Genomic DNA, 17,505 nt, shown 5'->3' with positions numbered 1-17,505 from the left:
TTCCAAAGGGGTTTGCTGTAACTGCTGCTTGTTGGTTTGAGTGATTCCTTTTAAAGTCCGTTTGAAGTTTGCAGAGGAAGAAACTGCTCTGTTTTCAGCAAGTGGTTGGATTTCAATCGGATTCCTGTAAAACTGGCTTCAGCTGCCCATCGGCTGATCTGTGCTTATAACATGCCCCTTTGGAGACAGGCTTCCAGCCCCAGTGGGGGTCCCTGTAAGGAACATTCCGGATAGCCCCTTCGTAGACGCCTCTGTTCCTTCCCCACGGCTGACGTCACATAGAACGTTAGGAGTGCGGCAACTGGACATGGTGTGGCCTTGCAGGCCAAACTGGGACTTGTGCCAGGTTTAATTAAGCTTGTCCAGTCCACACTACATTTAACAATTTGCAGGGATGGGAAATCACATAAGTGTCATTCTTTCAAGTGGTGTCTGCTATCAATACATATCAAAATCACTATCAACAACTATTTAAACAAATGTTTCAGTCACATGTCCAACTTACCATATAAAAACAAGATTCCAAAGAATCTCTTGGACTTCCCTCCTCCCCTATTGTTAATCATTTCCTCCTGCATCTTTTATGATAATCCAACTTTTTTTACCTCTCCATTATGTCTAAAATTCACCATTAAACTACAAGTGGTATTCCAATCCTACTAATGATTTTAACTGTTTACAATGGTTTTTAAGATAAGTTACAAATTTTCCCCATTCCTTATTAAATTTTTGGTCTTCCTGATTTCTGATTCTTCTGGTCATTTTGGTGTAATCCATCAGCTTGATCTGCCATTCTTCTCTGCTAGGAGCTTTCTTTCCATCTCTAAACAAGCTTTTTTTCAACTCCTAACTCTCTCTGATCCACCTGGTCTCTCTCTATACTTTTTGTACAGAATCACTTCCCAATGGCTTTTTCGTAATCTGCGCCTTTCTCTCCATGTCATTAAGTTTCTCTCCCTACTCTCTTACTTGGTTCCATGTCCATTGATCCATTTTTCCTTTTTCAACTTTGACAAAAGAAAAAAAATATGACAGTTAACTATATAGTTTCTAAAGTCCATAAAAGGTAAAGGTAAAGGTACCCCTGCCCGTACGGGCCAGTCTTGACAGACTCTGGGGTTGTGCGCCCATCTCACTTAAGAGGCCAGGGGCCAGCGCTGTCCGGAGACACTTCCGGGTCACGTGGCCAGCGTGACATCGCTGCTCTGGCGAGCCAGAGCTGCACACTGAAACGCCGTTTACCTTCCCGCTGGTAAGCGTCCCTATTTATCTACTTGCACCTGGAGGTGCTTTCGAACTGCTAGGTTGGCAGGCGCTGGGACCGAGCAGCGGGAGCGCACCCCGCAGCAGGGATTCGAACCGGCGACCTTTAGGTCGGCAAGTCCTAGGCGCTGAGGCTTTAACCCACAGCGCCACCTGTGTCCCTTCTAAAGTCCATAGGCCCCCTTGAATTTAGACATAGTCTCTCAGGGGATGGGGTTTCTGTGCTACTTGACTTGCCTGAGTCTTTATCTGTTTTACTACAGGAGACGTAATTCTTTACAGGTGGGTAACAAAATACTTATTTCAAGTGGTGTTGATTATCATTAAGGATCGAGCAGGAGTATTCTGAAACAAATAATTTTCTTTTCTGCCAACTCTCTCTGACCCTCCTCTCTCTTTACCTTTTGTGCAGAATCACTCCCAGTAGCGGTTCCCTTAACTTGTACCTTCCCTCTATGTCACTTAAGTTTCTCTGTCCGAGTGCTGTCCTAACTCTCTTACTTTGTTCCCCATCCCTTGAAACAATAATCTCTACCAAGCAGTGGCATAGCATGGGGGGGCTGAGGGGGCCGTCGCCCTAGGCCCAGCTTATTTTTGGGGGGGAGGGCACATCATGGCGCCTTGCCGTGTCTCGAGCTGTTGTGTCCTTGAAGCAGCAGGCGTGCAGCCTGGCCCCTGCGAGCCCAGCACTGCTTTTGCGAGCGGCCCTGCTTGCAGGGAGGGCACCGTGAGCTATTGTGTTCTTTTCGCGGCTCCCTCCAGCTGGGAAGGGGAGCTGAGAAGAATGCCCAGCATCATTTTTGTGACTCTTGCAAATCAACGCTGGACTCACGGGGCGCCGTCAGCATCGGGCAGGGTAGGGGTCGCTCTGGTGGCATGCCCTGCCCCCATGGCCCTCCCCCCGGCACATTTTTTTGAGGGGGCACAATGCCCACACACCCTTCCCCACGCCCCTGCCTGTCCCTGGGGGCAATCAGGGATGCAGTGCCCCTGCTACCAAGAAAACGCCCTAACCCTGAGCCTTGCTCGGAAGAAATGTTAAAAGGAAAAGACATATCCTTTGAAATGTAAGCTACCAAATAATGCAGCACACAGACACCATCAGTCCAAAGATCTGAATTTGTATTGGCCATCATTATATACCTGGAATAAGTGTTCTGGAATCTTTCTTGCTTCTTCTAACCACCATGGTTAACTGCTAGTCACAGGGATGCCCAAGTGAGGAAGATAAATTAAGTCAACAGCTGCTTTCGGTAAGTTACTGGCCAAAACCACAGTCAATCAAGTAAATGTTGGACTTGGAGGCTATTAGCTATTCTGCCTAATACTAAGGCTTCAGTATCTGAAGAAGTGGGCATACACACAAAAGCTCATACCAAGAACTAACTTAGTTGGTCTCTAAGGTGCTACTGGAAGGAATTTTTTTATTTTGTTCTGAGAGAGTTCTGAGGGAGGGAAAAGTTACTTTGTCATACGTAAATTTTTCAGCTCAAGAAACTAAAGAAAAGTTTATTAAAAGAAATGAAATTATACAATTGAAATGCTGGGCTTTCCCCAGATTGACAGCCCCAGTACAGTACAACTTACTGCCTGACCAGAAGTTCTGTGTCTTGGATATGTTTTGAACCTTGGCCAAGAGAGAGATTTAAGATTTGGCTGCCAGCGATGGTTAGCGTATGTGTGGGTTGGTGCCAAGACTCTCACCCTGCTGCAGCTTCCCTTGTGGGGGGTGTGTGTGTTTGTGTATATAGACTCCTAAGTGAGAGCTGTCAACCAGATTCCAGAATATTTGAAGGGCTTGCCATGCGATGTCCTCAGAAGTGCTTGCTGGAGGCAGCAGATTATGGATGACCTATTGCCAGTGAGGTCACCAAAGGTTAATGAAATAAGATCTCCTCAGATCTTCCTTACTGAGGTGATACTTCACAGCAATGCTATACCGCACTTCCTTCATAATCTTCTTAAACCTCCTGAGGAATTGGGTGGCTATGCAGCGTGGCCCTTTCTCTTCTTGGGAACACTTGAAAAGCCTTCGCATGCCAATTTGTTTTATTTCATTGACATTTGTGTGTGTGTGTGCAGTGCTATTTCTCTAGAAAAAGAGGTGCCGGAACCCACCATGAACTCATTCTCTTAGAATATCAAGAGGTACTGGAACTGAGTTCTGACAAGTTCTGTCTGAAAAAATGCCCTGTGTATAAGTATAAATATGTATGTATGCCTGTTCATTGAAGGACAGAACAATCAGCATGTGAAACATTTTCTCCTTTTTATTTTTTAAATGGAAAAAGAAGTCGGGACAGGCACAAATCACCACGAAGTAAAGATGGAAGCCGATCAGAGAAATCTGTTACCATTCAAGCGCCAACAGCAGAGCCATTGCTGGGGAATGATTCTTCTCGGGCAGAAGAAGCTCAGGTAAGGAGTGAGGAAGGTGAGCAGCAGAATGTGGGCTACAGGTGCAGGATTTTGTGGGCAGTGAACATCTTGGCACCTTGCTATTATTACTGTTACTCTAAATGTGTTTTTCAGGCTAATGTCATTTCAGGTGTGGCAGCAATATGCTTAGATTAACTCTTGATTTTGTTGCTGACATGCTCCTTATATGACATTTTTATGGCAAAGGCTGTCACAGAATTGCCTCGGAAGCTTTAGAAGCTATCAGCTGATCATGCCTACCTTCAAAGGTTGCAGACTGGGAATATTTAAATGTGCCTAAATGCTTTTGACCAATGCTCCAGTGTCCGGTTGTAATCTGAGTTATTCTAGACACAGGATGCTGCCCTATAAATAGCACATATTTGAAAAATATCTTTCAACTGATATGTCTGGGTGGACTGACTGCTAATGTCTTCCATAGGATCTGATGCTTTCTGACTGCAAACAAAAATAGCACACTCCTTTCTCCTGTACCGCTCACTAGAGACTTCAGAACTCATTCACATTCTCTCTCTGTCTCTCTCTTTCCCCTGACACTTACACACACGCTTCTGCCTTGTTGCAGTAATCTCTGGTGAGGCCCACTTGGATGGGAATCTTGTTATTTGAATCTAACAGATGTTCAGTTTCTTTGCCACTCCTGGTAAACCTGACTTTTAGACAAACAAGCCAACCAGGCCCTTAGGAGAGTAGTCAAACAACCAAATGTGTCTTGGACCTGACAGCCAAGGTAATTCAGTTCAGAGTTGGACATGCATTTGAGAGATTGCCTCACCTCTGCCTCAGACTGCCTTGAACTTGCCTTGGGCGAGTCTTTTGCCATCTTTAAAAATACGACTTCCAATGGCTTGCCTTAAAGAAAATGTGCTTTTCAGTTTTGGAAGGGCTGTGGAAAAGTTTACCAGTATGCAAGATTCACCTTGCATATGGTACCTTGCAAAAGTTCTCTAATCCAAAAATGTTTTGCAAATTGCTGAAGGGCAAAGGGGAAGCAGTGGCTGGCTTACTGACATCTTTCTGTGTGGTTTCATTGGCCTTTGGCTAAGATGACGTGGGGAGAAAGATCTACCAATTATATTTACCATTGGAAGTTTATTGCAATTTGCAGAGCACGGGAGTAAGCGAAAGACCTTTGGCAATCTAATTTCCTCAATGGCAGCTCTCTTTCAGATTCGTACTTGGCAGACTAAATGTCTTGACACCTAGAACAGGAGTACATGGGCACAGCACAACATTGGTGATGATACCTGACACTATATTTGGTGAACATTGCAAGATAAAAAGCTTCTGCCACTGGCTACTTGTTATGTCTACAGTGGCAAAGGAAACTTCCCAGGGAGTAGAGTGTTGGATGATCCAGGTTTAAATCCTCAGCCATGAAAATCCTTAGGGATGTTGATTAGCCCAAAACTAATTATGCCCTATCTCAGAACTAGCTGATAGGATAAAATGGATGAGGGACCGAAACAATGGCAGCGTTTGCACATCCTAAAAAACTAGACTGTCTGTGAATAAGTCTGATGACTCCTTCCCTGGAGAGAATGGAATAAACAAACAGAACTCTTGGATTCCCATTTTGTGGCTCCCTAAGCCACAAACTTGAGCCATAGTTTGGTGTTGACTTGTTGATCATGGCTTGTTAGGGAGCAGCAAACCATGGTCCATGGTGCAGATGTAATGGGAGGCCAAGACTTCCTGGTTTGTGTATCCTGCTCACACCACAGGAGGAACAAAGTACTGTATGAGCTATCAGGCAATGTGTGCTCTGCTTGCTCTTAGTAAAAAGGTAAAGGGACCCCTGACCATTAGTCCAGTCGTGGCCGACTCTGGGGTTGCGACGCTCATCTTGTTTATTGGCCAAGGGAGTCAGCGTACAGCTTCTGGGTCATGTGGCCAGCATGACTAAGCCACTTCTGGCGAACCAGAGCAGCGCACGGAAATGCCATTTACCTTCCTGCCAGAGTGGTACCTATTTATCTACTTGCACTTTGACGTGCTTTTGAACTGCTAGGTTGGCAGGAGCAGGGAGCGAGCAACGGGAGCTCACCCCGTTGCGGGGATTCGAACCACTGACCTTCTGATCGGCAAGTCCTAGGCTCTGTGGTTTAACCTACAGTGCCACCCGCGTCCCTTCTTAGTAAACCATGCTAAACCCAAAGGATTGGCTTTATTGTGATGTGCAAACATGTATGTTCTCCTAGGAGGAATGCAGGAATAATTATTTTTAACAATAGTGTATAATGATGACATCTCACAGGTTTTTTTTGGTAATTAGTGTATTAGGCCTATTACAGTGGTACCTCGGGTTACAGATGCTTCAGGTTACAGACGCTTCAGGTTACAGACTCTGCTAACCCACAAATAGTACCTTGGGTTAAGAACTTTGCTTCAGGATGAGAACAGAAATGGTGCGACGGCAGCGGGAAGCCCCATTAGCTAAAGTGGTACCTCAGGTCAAGAACAGTTTCAGGTTAAGAACGGACCTCCGGAACGAATTAAGTTCTTAACCCGAGGTACTACTGTAATTGTTCTTCCTCGTAATAATATCTTTTAACTATGTGACTGGTCAACTGACCAAATCTTTTTTGACCACTTAGATGTCAAGTATAACTATTGAAGGATGAGTAACTGGCTGAGATGTTTCCCCCCATTTTAAAGTGAAGTATGCTCTTCACAAAAGTAAAGCTAACAGTGAGAGTAAGGGAGGGAAGCTGTGTGGTTTACTGTTATCCCAGGTGGCTATGAGGACAGTCAACTGAGGAAATCGGGAAGCATCCTATGGAAAGGCTTTTGCCTATTTCTCCAGGGCATCCTATTCAGTGTGGGGAAGCCATAAATGCAGAGGGCATAGCTTGCTCTGGTCTCTTGTCAGCTGTGTCGGTTCATAGGCCCAAGCATCTTGACTGGGGGATTGGAGGCCCTGAACTAGCCCTCTTTGCCTGCAAAACGAGGGCCATCTGAAAGTGTCCTGACCATAGGAGTTGCTTATGGACGTGTTCTCTTCTTTTCTGCTTAGGATGACAACTGGGGTGAGACCACAACTGCCATCACAGGTACCTCTGAACATAGCATGTCCCAGGAGGACATTTCCAGGATCAGCAAGGACTTGGAGGACAGCGTTGGCGTAGAGTGCAAGCGCTATTTTCTCTTGACGTTGGCTGCTGTTCTGGGACTCCTCGTCTTCCTCACCCCTGTTGCCTTCATTCTGCTCCCGCAGATCCTGCGGAGGACTGAGTTAGAGCCATGTGGCACTGCTTGTGAGGGACTCTTCATCTCTGTGGCTTTCAAACTCCTCATCCTCTTGATTGGCACCTGGGCTCTCTTCTTCCGCCAGCCCAAGGCTGACCTCCCCAGGGTGTTTGTCTTTCGCACCCTCATTTTGGTCCTCTTATTTCTGCTGGTGTTTTCTTACTGGCTCTTTTATGGCGTCCGCATTTTGGAATCCAAGGACATCAATTACCAGGGGATTGTACAGTTTGCTGTGTCGCTGGTGGACGCTCTTCTTTTTGTCCACTATCTCGCCATTGTGGTGCTGGAACTGAGGCAGCTGCAACCAATGTTCACGGTCAAGGTGGTTCGATCGACAGACGGAGAATCACGCTATTATAGCCTGGGACACTTGAGGTAGGTCAAAGCAGATTTGGGAAGCCAGAGCAGCAATTTGCATTTAATCTCTACTTCCTGCTTTATTTACTTCTCCCCTTTTTAATTTTGGTCTTTAGCTCAATTTCTGCAGCCCATTTACATGTACAGTCGTACCTCAGAAGTCGAACGGAATCAGTTCCAGGAGTCCGTTCAACTTCCAAAACATTCGGAAACCAATGCACAGCTTCCGATTGGCTGCAGGAAGCTCTTGCAGCCAATCGGAAGCAGCGGAAGTTTCATCGGACGTTCGGGTTCCAAAGAATGTTTGCAAACCGGAACACTCACTTCCGGGTTTGCGGCGTTTGGGAGCCAAAACGTTCAACTTGCAAGGCGTTTGGGATCCAAGCTACGACTGTAGTTCCTTCACAAGTTTTGCTGGTGTTCGTTGAAAACAGCTTCCACCTTAGCTTGTTTTAAGTTGTGTAAGAACCCCATGTTTAGGCTCCCCACCTTGCCTGTGTGTGGGATCTGGCCCTGGTCACAGATTTGCGTCCGTGTGTGGGATTAAATGCATGTAACAGGAGTAGGACTGGCCCTCCTGGCCCTGCCCCCCACGTCATGAACCCCCCAGCTGCATAGTGACCCATGCATATAGCACCAATGTCCGAAAAAAGACGAGCCCTTCCCTCATTGGTTTCCATGCAGCTTGGGACTACCTACTACACAAGCTCTTTCTCCCTTCTCTGGTGGGGCCAGGATACCCTTGAAAGCACTGGGCAGCCTCTTACCTGAGGAGAACTTTGAAAGTGTGGTTGTCGGCTATCTCTCTCACTCTCAGCCAGCACTGCAAACAAGGTGGCATTAGGTGGTGAAGTTCTCTGTCCTTTACAGTTTCGCAGCTGTACAATCTAAAGGTCGTAAAGGAGGTGTGGCAGCAACATGGAGCCGCAACCCGGTGGTGCTGCTTAGTAAGCATGCAGGGTTAAAAACTTCATATCTCTTCTGAATGGAAGGCGCACCAGTTGGTGAGGAACAAAAATGCCATGTTCTGTCAGTTTGGTTAGATCGGGAAGGGAACAGTTGGCTTTCCAGATGTTGGATTCCATCTCCCTTCAGCCCAGCTTGCAAGGCCAATTGTCAGAGATAGTGGGGCTTAGAGTCCAAAAACATCTGGAGGAAGAGCCCCATCTCACTGGAGAGCAGGTGTGGTGTTGAATGTTTGAATACTCACCTGGATAAAATGCTATCTCCACAGCCTGGCATGTTGAGGAAAAGGTTAACCTAGAACCTTCTCTGTGATTTTGTGTGTGTTATATTTTAGCACTATTTTATTGCATTTTGTTCCTATGTTTTACACACACACACACACACACACACACACACACACGGTTTGCATATAACAGTTCTTAACAGCTTTGGACTTCTGCCCCCCCCCCCATTTTAAGACATGATCTGCAGATTATGCTGATTACATACCTGGACTGTACCATTTCAGGATGTAGGATGTATGGAGTTAAGCATCCCATGTAAAATATTTTATTTATGTAGTAAACTAGCACATTAGAACGAGTGTTATTATAGTTGTAGCCCTTGCTGTGATGTGTTCAGTTTATTACATCTGGGAAGTCTATACATGAGGAAATACTCAGAAAGTTGTCTTCCCCTAAGATCGCACACATGCCGTCTGAAATGGAATTGCCCAAATTCTGCCGCCACACTTCGTGCAGTATCATAGAATCATAGAATCATAGAGTTGGAAGAGACCACAAGGGCCATCGAGTCCAACCCCCTGCCAAGCAGGAAACACCATCAGAGCACTCCTGACATATGGTTGTCAAGCCTCTGCTTAAAGACCTCCAAAGAAGGAGACTCCACCACACTCCTTGGCAGCAAATTCCACTGTCGAACAGCTCTTACTGTCAGGAAGTTCTTCCTAATGTTTAGGTGGAATCTTCTTTCTTGTAGTTTGGAGCCAGTGTGGTGTAGTGGTTCAGAGCAGTGGACTCATAATCTGGTGAACCGGGTTCGTGTCTCCGCTCCTCCACATGCAGCTGCTGGGTGACCTTGGGCCAGTCACACTTCTGTGAAGTCTCTCAGCCCCACTCACCTCACAGAGTGTTTGTTGTGGGGGAGGAAGGGAAAGGAGAATGTTAGCCGCTTTGAGACTCCTTAAAGGGAGTGAAAGGCGGGATATCAAATCCAAACTCTTCTTCCGTGTCCGCTTCTCTGGAGCAGCAGAAAACAACCTTTCTCCCTCCTCTATGTGACATCCTTTTATATATATGAACATGGCTATCATATCACCCCTTAACCTCCTCTTCTCCAGGCTAAACATGCCCAGCTCCCTTAGCCGTTCTTCATAAGGCATCGTTTCCAGGCCTTTGACCATTTTGGTTGCCCTCCTCTGGACACGTTCCAGTTTGTCAGTGTCCTTCTTGAACTGTGGTGCCCAGAACTGGACACAGTACTCCAGGTGAGGTCTGACCAGAGCAGAATACAGTGGCACTATTACTTCCCTTGATCTAGATGCTATACTCCTATTGATGTAGCCCAGAATTGCATTGGCTTTTTTAGCTGCCGCGTCACACTGTTGGCTCATGTCAAGTTTGTGGTCAACCAAGACTCCTAGATCCTTTTCACATGTACTGCTCTCAAGCCAGGTGTCCCCCATCTTGTATTTGTGCCTCTCATTTTTTTTGCCCAAGTGCAATACTTTACATTTCTCCCTGTTAAAATTCATCTTGTTAAATTGGCCCAGTTCTCTCATCTGTCAAGGTCGTTTTGAAGTGTGATCCTGTCCTCTGGGGTGTTAGCCACCCCTCCCAGTTTGGTGTCATCTGCAAATTTGATCAGGATGCCCTTGAGTCCATCATCCAAGTCGTTGATAAAGATGTTGAATAAGACCGGGCCCAAGACAGAACCCTGTGGCACCCCACTAGTCACTCTTCTTCAGGATGAAGAGGAACCATTGATGAGCACCCTTTGGGTTCGGTCAGTCAGCCAGTTACAAATCCACTGAGTGGTAGCCTAGTCAAGACCGCATTTTACCAGCTTCTTTACAAGAATATCATGGGGCACCTTGTCAAATGCCTTGCTGAAATCAAGGTAGGCTACATCCACTGCGTTCCCTTCATCTACCAGGGTTGTAATTCTGTCAAAAAATGAGATCAGGTTAGTCTGACATGACTTATTTTTCAGAAATCCATGCTGACTATTGGTGATCACAGCATTCCTTTCTAGGTGCTCACAGACTGTTTGCTTAATGATCTACTCCAGAATCTTCCCTGGTATTGATGTCAGACTGACTGGGCGGTAATTATTTGGGTCCTCTCTTTCCCCCTTTTTGAAAATAGGGACAACATTTGCCCTCCTCCAGTCTGCCGGGACTTTGCCTGTTCTCCAGGAATTCTCAAAGATGACTGCCAGTGGTTCTGAGATCACATCTGCCAGTTCTTTTAATACTCTTGGATGCAGTTCATCTGGCCCTGGAGACTTGAATACATCTAAACTAGCCAAGTATTCTTGTACTATCTCCTTAGTTATTCTGGGCTGTGTTTCCTTCCACTTCTACCCCACTAACCAGGTCATCAACATTGGTTAGGACCAGATCTAAAATGGCTGTTCCTCTTGTTGCTTCTCCCACTTTCTGGACAATGAAGTTGTCTGCAAGGCCAGTGAGGAATCTGTTTGACCTTATGCTCTTGGCTGAGTTTGACATCCAACAAATATCCGGATAATTGAAGTCCCCCATTACTACTATCTCCCTTCCTTTTGTATGCTTGGCCATCTGTTCCAGGAAGGCATCATCTATGTCCTCTGTTTAGCTTGGGGATCTATAGTAAACTCCCACAATGAGCTCACTGTTATTCTTCTCTCCCTTAATTTTGACCCAAATGCTCTCACTTTGGCTTTGAGGTTCTAAATCTTGGATCTCTTCACAGGTATACACATTCCTGACATATGCCACTCCTCCTCCTTTCTTGTCTGGTCTGTTTCTCTGAAATAGATTGTATCCCTCCATTATTACATTCCAATCGTGGGACTTATCCCACCAGGTTTCAGTGATGCCTATTATGTCATATTTAGTTTGCTGTACCAAGAGCTCAAGCTCATCCTGTTTATTTCCCATGCTTTGCGCATTAGTGTACAGACATTGAAGTCCATTAATCATTCCCCCGTGTCTCTTATTTAAGGATTTTTTCCTCCCACCACTAGGTCTGCGTGCTGTTTGCTCCATTTGGTCTATGACATTTGGATGATCATCTTCATCAATTGATAGACTCCTACCTTCAGGAGCACTGTCTCCCTCCCCCACATTAGTCAGTTTAAAGCCCTCCTGATGAGATTTCTGAGATTTCTTGCAAAAACATTCCTCCCAACCGTTGTGAGGTGCGGCCCATCGCTTGCCAGAAGTCCATCTTCAAGAAACTGCAGTCCGTGATCTAAGAATCCAAACCGTTCCTGTTTACACCATTTGCGAAGCTAGTTGTTCACTTCCACTATTTTCCCCTCTCTCCCTGGGCCACGTCGTTCAACTGGGAGGACAGATGAGATGACAATTTGTGCATTTAATTGCTTCAATTTCCTGCCCAGAGCCTCGTAATCTCTTTTGATCTACTGGAGGCTATTGCTTGCAGTGTCATTGGTTCCCACATGAACCAAGAGGAAGGGGTATTTGTCAGTGGGTTTTATGATTCCTTGCAGTCGTTCAGTTACATCTTGGATCTTAGCCCCGGGGAGATAGCACACTTCCCGAGACATCTTGTCAGGCCCACAGATCACTGCTTCTGTTCCCCTCAGTAGGGAATCCCCTATCACCACTACACGCCTCCTCTTAGGTCTGGTCGGGGTTCTTTCGTGATCTGTCCGTTCCAAGGTCGCCTGCACATTCCCTGAGGACTGACTTTGCTGCTCGTCTTCATATACCTGATCGACTGTAATGAGGGAGAGATCCTCAAATGGAGTCTGCTCTTCGTCTTCCATGCTAGGGGAGAGGACCTCAAAGCGATTGTGTATTTCTAAACAATCAGAGCGAACCCTGGGCCTCCTAATTCTTTGAGTCACGTTTCTCCATATATCTGGCTCCTGTGTTGGTGAACTAGCCTCCTTCTCAGGGGAGTCCCCTGTCTCCTCCTTGGTGGAGACGGTGTGCTCTGTTGCTTCCAAGAAGAGCTCCAGCTCTCTAATTCTTTGGAGCGTAGCTACACGTTCCTCCAGTTGCTGGACTTTGTCTTGTAAGAGGGCAATCAACATGCAATTGCTGCAGGTAAAGCTGCCTGAAACCTTTGGCAAGATGGCAAACATTGCGCAGGAACCGCAGGCGACTGCAGCTGTTCCCTCACCCTCCATCTTGAGAACGTGTCGTTGGGGGTGACTACAGCGGTCCTCCATCATAAAAAGCATGGAGACAGGACAAATAACTCCCCCCCAAAAAAACCCTAGGTCTCCCCCAACAAACGTTTGAGACTAGCTCCCCTAAATCTAAAAGATGGATCAAACTGCCCTGCAAGCTCTGAGAAGCTCCTCCCACAGCTGATCACCTGCCTCAACAGAAACCCTGCCCCCTCTGACCCTTGCACAGGGAGAGCAGCTAATCAGCCACAAGAAACACAGACACAAGAAAACCCTTTTTGCTCCTTCTTCAGCTGCTGCCCTGCAAGCTCTGCCCTGCAAGTAATATGTAGCATCAGCATTTAGATGAACCTGTTTAAACGAAAAGCAAAAAACTGGCAAAGGATGAATCAGGCTAAACTCTGGGTGGCTACCATACCAGCTGGGGTGACATTGAGCTGAAGCTGTGCTCTTTTTTGTGTGTGTCCTCGTTTTCTTCTCTGCCCCCCCAAGTGGGTTGCCCCAGAGAAGCACATCAGGTCTCGAGAGGCATAGTAAGGCTTGAATCAGATTTGCTGTAGCTCAGGAGTTTGAAATCATAAGCTGCAGTTGGCAATGGGGAACAAAAGGGACAGAGGGAAAATCTCATTCTTTGAATGAGCAATGGAGGGTATTGTAATAAGAGGTTGCATGAACCGTAAAATTGCATTTGGCTTCAGAACATTTTCACACAAGGTTTCTCAGGTATACACCTAAAACCACGTAACAGGCACATGTATAATCCAAGTCCACATGAGCGAGCCAGGGTTGGCTGCAGATTTCTGTTGTCTGTACGTTTGCCGACAAACCTGTGCCTCTACTTATTCTGGACTATTACTCTGGTTGATTACCAACCTTCAAGAGGGTGTACCTTTGTTTTCTAGTCTTTCAGTCCGTCATTTTCTCCTCTGCCCGTTGTCCATTCATGATAGTCTAGATGCCTCAGAGGAATAATGAGTTAGAGAGATGCACAGTAATTATTTGTAAACACAAATGACTAAAGTTCCCTTCAGATATTACTGTCTTGGAAACTGGGCTGTGTGCTTAAGCCCTGACCCAGAGGTACACATTACAGTGGTACCTCGGGTTACAGGCGCTTCAGGTTACATACGCTTCAGGTTACAGACTCCGCTAACCCAGAAATAGTGCTTCAGGTTAAGAACTTTGCTTCAGGATAAGAACAGAAATCGGGCTCCGGCGGCGCGGCAGCAGCAGAAGGCCCCACTAGCTAAAGTGGTCTTCAGGTTAAGAACAGTTTCAGGTTAAGAACGAACCTCTGGAACGAATTAAGTACTTAACCCAGGGTGCCACTGTAGTGTCTCAGCCCCTCACACAATGAGAGTGGTGTGCCTTTTGTGTCTATGAAGGCTGCCAATACAATTGAGAACCTTGATCTTGTGAGGTTCTCAATTATGTGGGCTAAATGCGTGAGCCCACTGTGCTTCTGTTGCCTCTTCAGGTCAGTAATTCCTGAAAAGAGCTACGCTTTCAGGCAGCATATGAAATTCCCCAGGTGCCACGCACGGGTCCAATTGCACCTGTGTGGAGATTTTTGGGCTCCAGGTTGCAACTGACATCTCCGTCAAGCCAGCAAAAGACACAGGCCTGGGTGTCCTCCATCATTACATCAAGGGAAGGAAGGGCGGGGCTGAGTACAGATCTATTTCACTGTGCTGTAGCCTTTCCACAGGCCACCCAAACGGAACTCACAGACCACAATTTACAAACCTCTACCTTAGTCCATGGCTAATACCATTTCCCCTGTGTGTGTTTCTCCGCCTTGCACACTGACAAGTGAATTGTTGTAAGAGGAAGCTGCAGTCAGGCAGTGCAGTTAAGATCCTAGAATCGTAGCACTGGGAGGACCCCGAGGGCCAACATTGCTTTGTGGCAGCTGCAGCCCAGGTATAGCTTATATAGAGCTTATATATCGGAGTTTCTAATTCTGCTTTCAAGGTGCCTGTGGGATGCTGCGGCTTGGTGCCACGTTCTTGATTCCTTGGAAGGGACATGAGATTGCCGAGAATGTGAAGCATTTGTTGTTGGCTCTCCTAGGGTGGCTGCTGTTTGGTCTTCACTTTGTATTTGTTGTGCATTGCTGGATCTCTCTAGTACAGGAATCTCTAGCAGGGCATCCACAGGCGCCGGGTTGGTGGCTCTTGTGCATTTTTTGATGTTATTTTTTTCCTTTTAATTGCAGGCACTTCCTCCACCTGTGGAGGGGCTTTTCCTTTTCCTTTTTTTGGTGGGGTGGTCAATTGTGCTGTGTATGTGTGTCTGAGAGAGATGCTGTTGGGCAAAAAGATAGGAAAAGATGTATATGCAACTGTATAGTGTATGACGGAGAGATGCAGGTGCTGCTAGTAAGCTTTTCCCTAAGCAATAGGGAAGTTTTACAATTTCCCTCTCCCTGCAATTGCCCTTGCACTGAGAGTGGTAAAAAGGGGGCTGGACTGAAGAACCAAGTGAATCTTTATATGGTGCCCCCTTTCCTACTGCTTGACTGATCAATAGGAGGGTTCATTGTTGGCCATGTAAGCGGAGGCAGCAGGCCAGAAATAGCCCAGGCAGAAGATCGCACAAGAAATAGGGGAAAGGCATGTTTCTTGGACACTGTACATGCTGCCCAGAGAATGTGCATACTGCTAGGACAGGGATGTCCAACAGGTCTATCGCGATCAACTGGTCGATCCCTGGGAGGTTTTGGTAGATCACGGTCGATTGCTGGCTCCTCCATCCAGCCCTGGCCCCTGGCCCCATCCTCTAGATAGCCAGAATGGAAGTTGGAGGCCTTGCTGTGAGGCTTACTGTTTCGTTAGTGATTTCTAGGTGAGTGACTTTATTCATTTATTCCTGCTCCCCCCCCCCCGCAAAGGGGTAGATCACTGCCAGTTTTTAATTGTGTGAGTAGTTCGCAGTCTCTTGGAAGTTGGACGTCCCTGTGCTTGGAGAATCTACAAAATGCATTGCAAATACGTACTTTCCCTAAGGCCTGTTTGGAATTACAGCATCTGTGATGTCAGGTGTGGGAAAGCTGAGACGTAATTGCCAGTGTGCAGTTAGGAGACTTGAAGTGCACACTGGCTTGTGAGAGAGCAGGTTTTGGCTCTCCTCAATCAGCTAAGGGGCAGTAGGGCCTAAAGCTTAAGGCATCACAGGGCTCTTTACCAGCCCTGCATAGTGCTTTAAAGTACCTGACTTTGGGACTTCAAGGGTGCTCAGTCTTGCTGGATCAGACCAGAGGCACCGGAGTGCAACAGTGCTTTCAACAGCAGCATGCTTTTTCTCTGTTTCTCCTATTCCGTCTCCCTGCAGCCCACACTCTTCAAAGCCCAGCATGTGCCGAGTGCCAATGAAACTCTACAGGATGCTGTCTTGGATCTCTGTAAGGTGCTGCTGCTGGAGTAATGAATGATCCGGGTGAATATGAGTGGGCTTTTAATTCCCTCCAGTTCCAACAAGATCTTATTCTCAAAGGTTCATAGGGTTGCAGCCCCGAGTTCAACTTTCCTTGAAAAATTGCTTAAGCTCATCTGAACTTTTGTGTAATGCTTGCCTCTTACTTTATATCAACACCAGTTTGGCTCAGAATAAAGCATCTACTCTTCTAGCTTTGTGGATAAGCACTGCCACTGAGAGCACAGTAAGCTGGCTACTAGAGCCTGATTTTCACCTAAGCATTTTATCTGTTCCTTTTCCTCCTTGGTGCTCCTTCTTCTTGTCTCCCCTGTAGTGACCTCTCAGGATTATCAATAGAAAATACTTCTAGTTCAGCCCTGTCAGTTGGTGGTTTGGGAAGAGCAGTTGAAATAACAGCTGACTTAGTGCAGCTTCTTCTCCTGCCCTGTGCGCAAAAAGGTAAAGGTCAAGGTACCCCTGCCCGTACGGGCCAGTCTTGACAGACTCTGGGGTTGTGCGCCCATCTCACTTAAGAGGCCAGGGGCCAGCGCTGTCCGGAGACACTTCCGGGTCACGTGGCCAGCGTGACATCGCTGCTCTGGCGAGCCAGAGCCGCACACGGAAACGCCGTTTACCTTCCCGCTGGTAAGCGGTCCCTATTTATCTACTTGCACCCGGAGGTGCTTTCGAACTGCTAGGTTGGCAGGCGCTGGGACCGAGCAGCGGGAGCGCACCCCGCCGCAGGGATTCAAACCGCCAACCTTTCGATCGGCAAGTCCTAGGCGCTGAGGCTTTAACCCACAGCGCCACCTGCGTCCCCTGCCCTGTGCGCAAGCCTAGTGCAAAAAGAGGTTTGGCATGCGGGCTGCACTCTTGGGAAGCCTTTCAAGACCAGGAGTTGGAAATTGTTTCTGTGGCCCAGCAGTTTCCTGAGGAATTCGGGCTGCGTTAACTAGTGCGCTAAAATGTTTAAAACTAAATAAATAAAAAGCTTAACTGTGGAAGTTGTTTGATCAGTCTGTTAAGAAAGATGCACCCTCAAAACTAAAGGATTCAGAATATCAGCACCTCTTTTTTGCATTCTTTTTGAAAATATAAGAGCTTCAAGATCATTTCACAACCCCCTGAACATTTCACGGACCTCATGCTTACCCTGAGAAGAGTAAAGCATTTTGCCATAGGATTAGTTCCTCCTTTCTAAGCCCCTCCTAATGACCAAATCAATAGTCATGCCTGATTTATAAACAGTGTAACTTGAGGACCACCACAACATATACTCTGGCGAGACTTAAGAAGACTGCTTAATCTTGAAAATATTAATTGAAAGATTAATGGCCCCATCTCCTTCCTGGTCCTTTCTGTGTGTCAGAGGGAGATCTGGCAGATTCTGCTTCTCTCAGCAGAGTAATGGCAGAAACTGCACCTGCCAAGCTCCTCTCTTCCCGCCTG

General features: G+C 46.7%; 1 protein-coding gene across 2 annotated transcripts in view; it reads left to right on the top strand.

Moving 5' to 3' along the window:
• The window catches only part of VANGL1 (VANGL planar cell polarity protein 1), a 47,115-nt gene that overhangs the window by 6,757 nt on the left and 22,853 nt on the right, over positions 1-17,505 (top strand). Inside the window, exons 3-4 of one of the 2 annotated variants that reach the window (XM_081894374.1) lie at positions 3,558-3,681; positions 6,719-7,326. In XM_081894374.1, the coding sequence (XP_081750500.1) occupies positions 3,558-3,681; positions 6,719-7,326 (732 nt within the window). Of the gene's footprint in view, positions 1-3,554; positions 3,682-6,718; positions 7,327-17,505 lie in introns of both variants that reach the window. The other variant, XM_081894373.1, reaches the window with a different exon arrangement.

This window comes from Podarcis melisellensis (assembly GCF_964234715.1).
Source record: "Podarcis melisellensis genome assembly, chromosome: 17".
NCBI classification, from domain to species: Eukaryota; Metazoa; Chordata; class Lepidosauria; order Squamata; family Lacertidae; genus Podarcis; species Podarcis melisellensis.
This window is presented reverse-complemented; position numbering and strand designations above follow the sequence as displayed.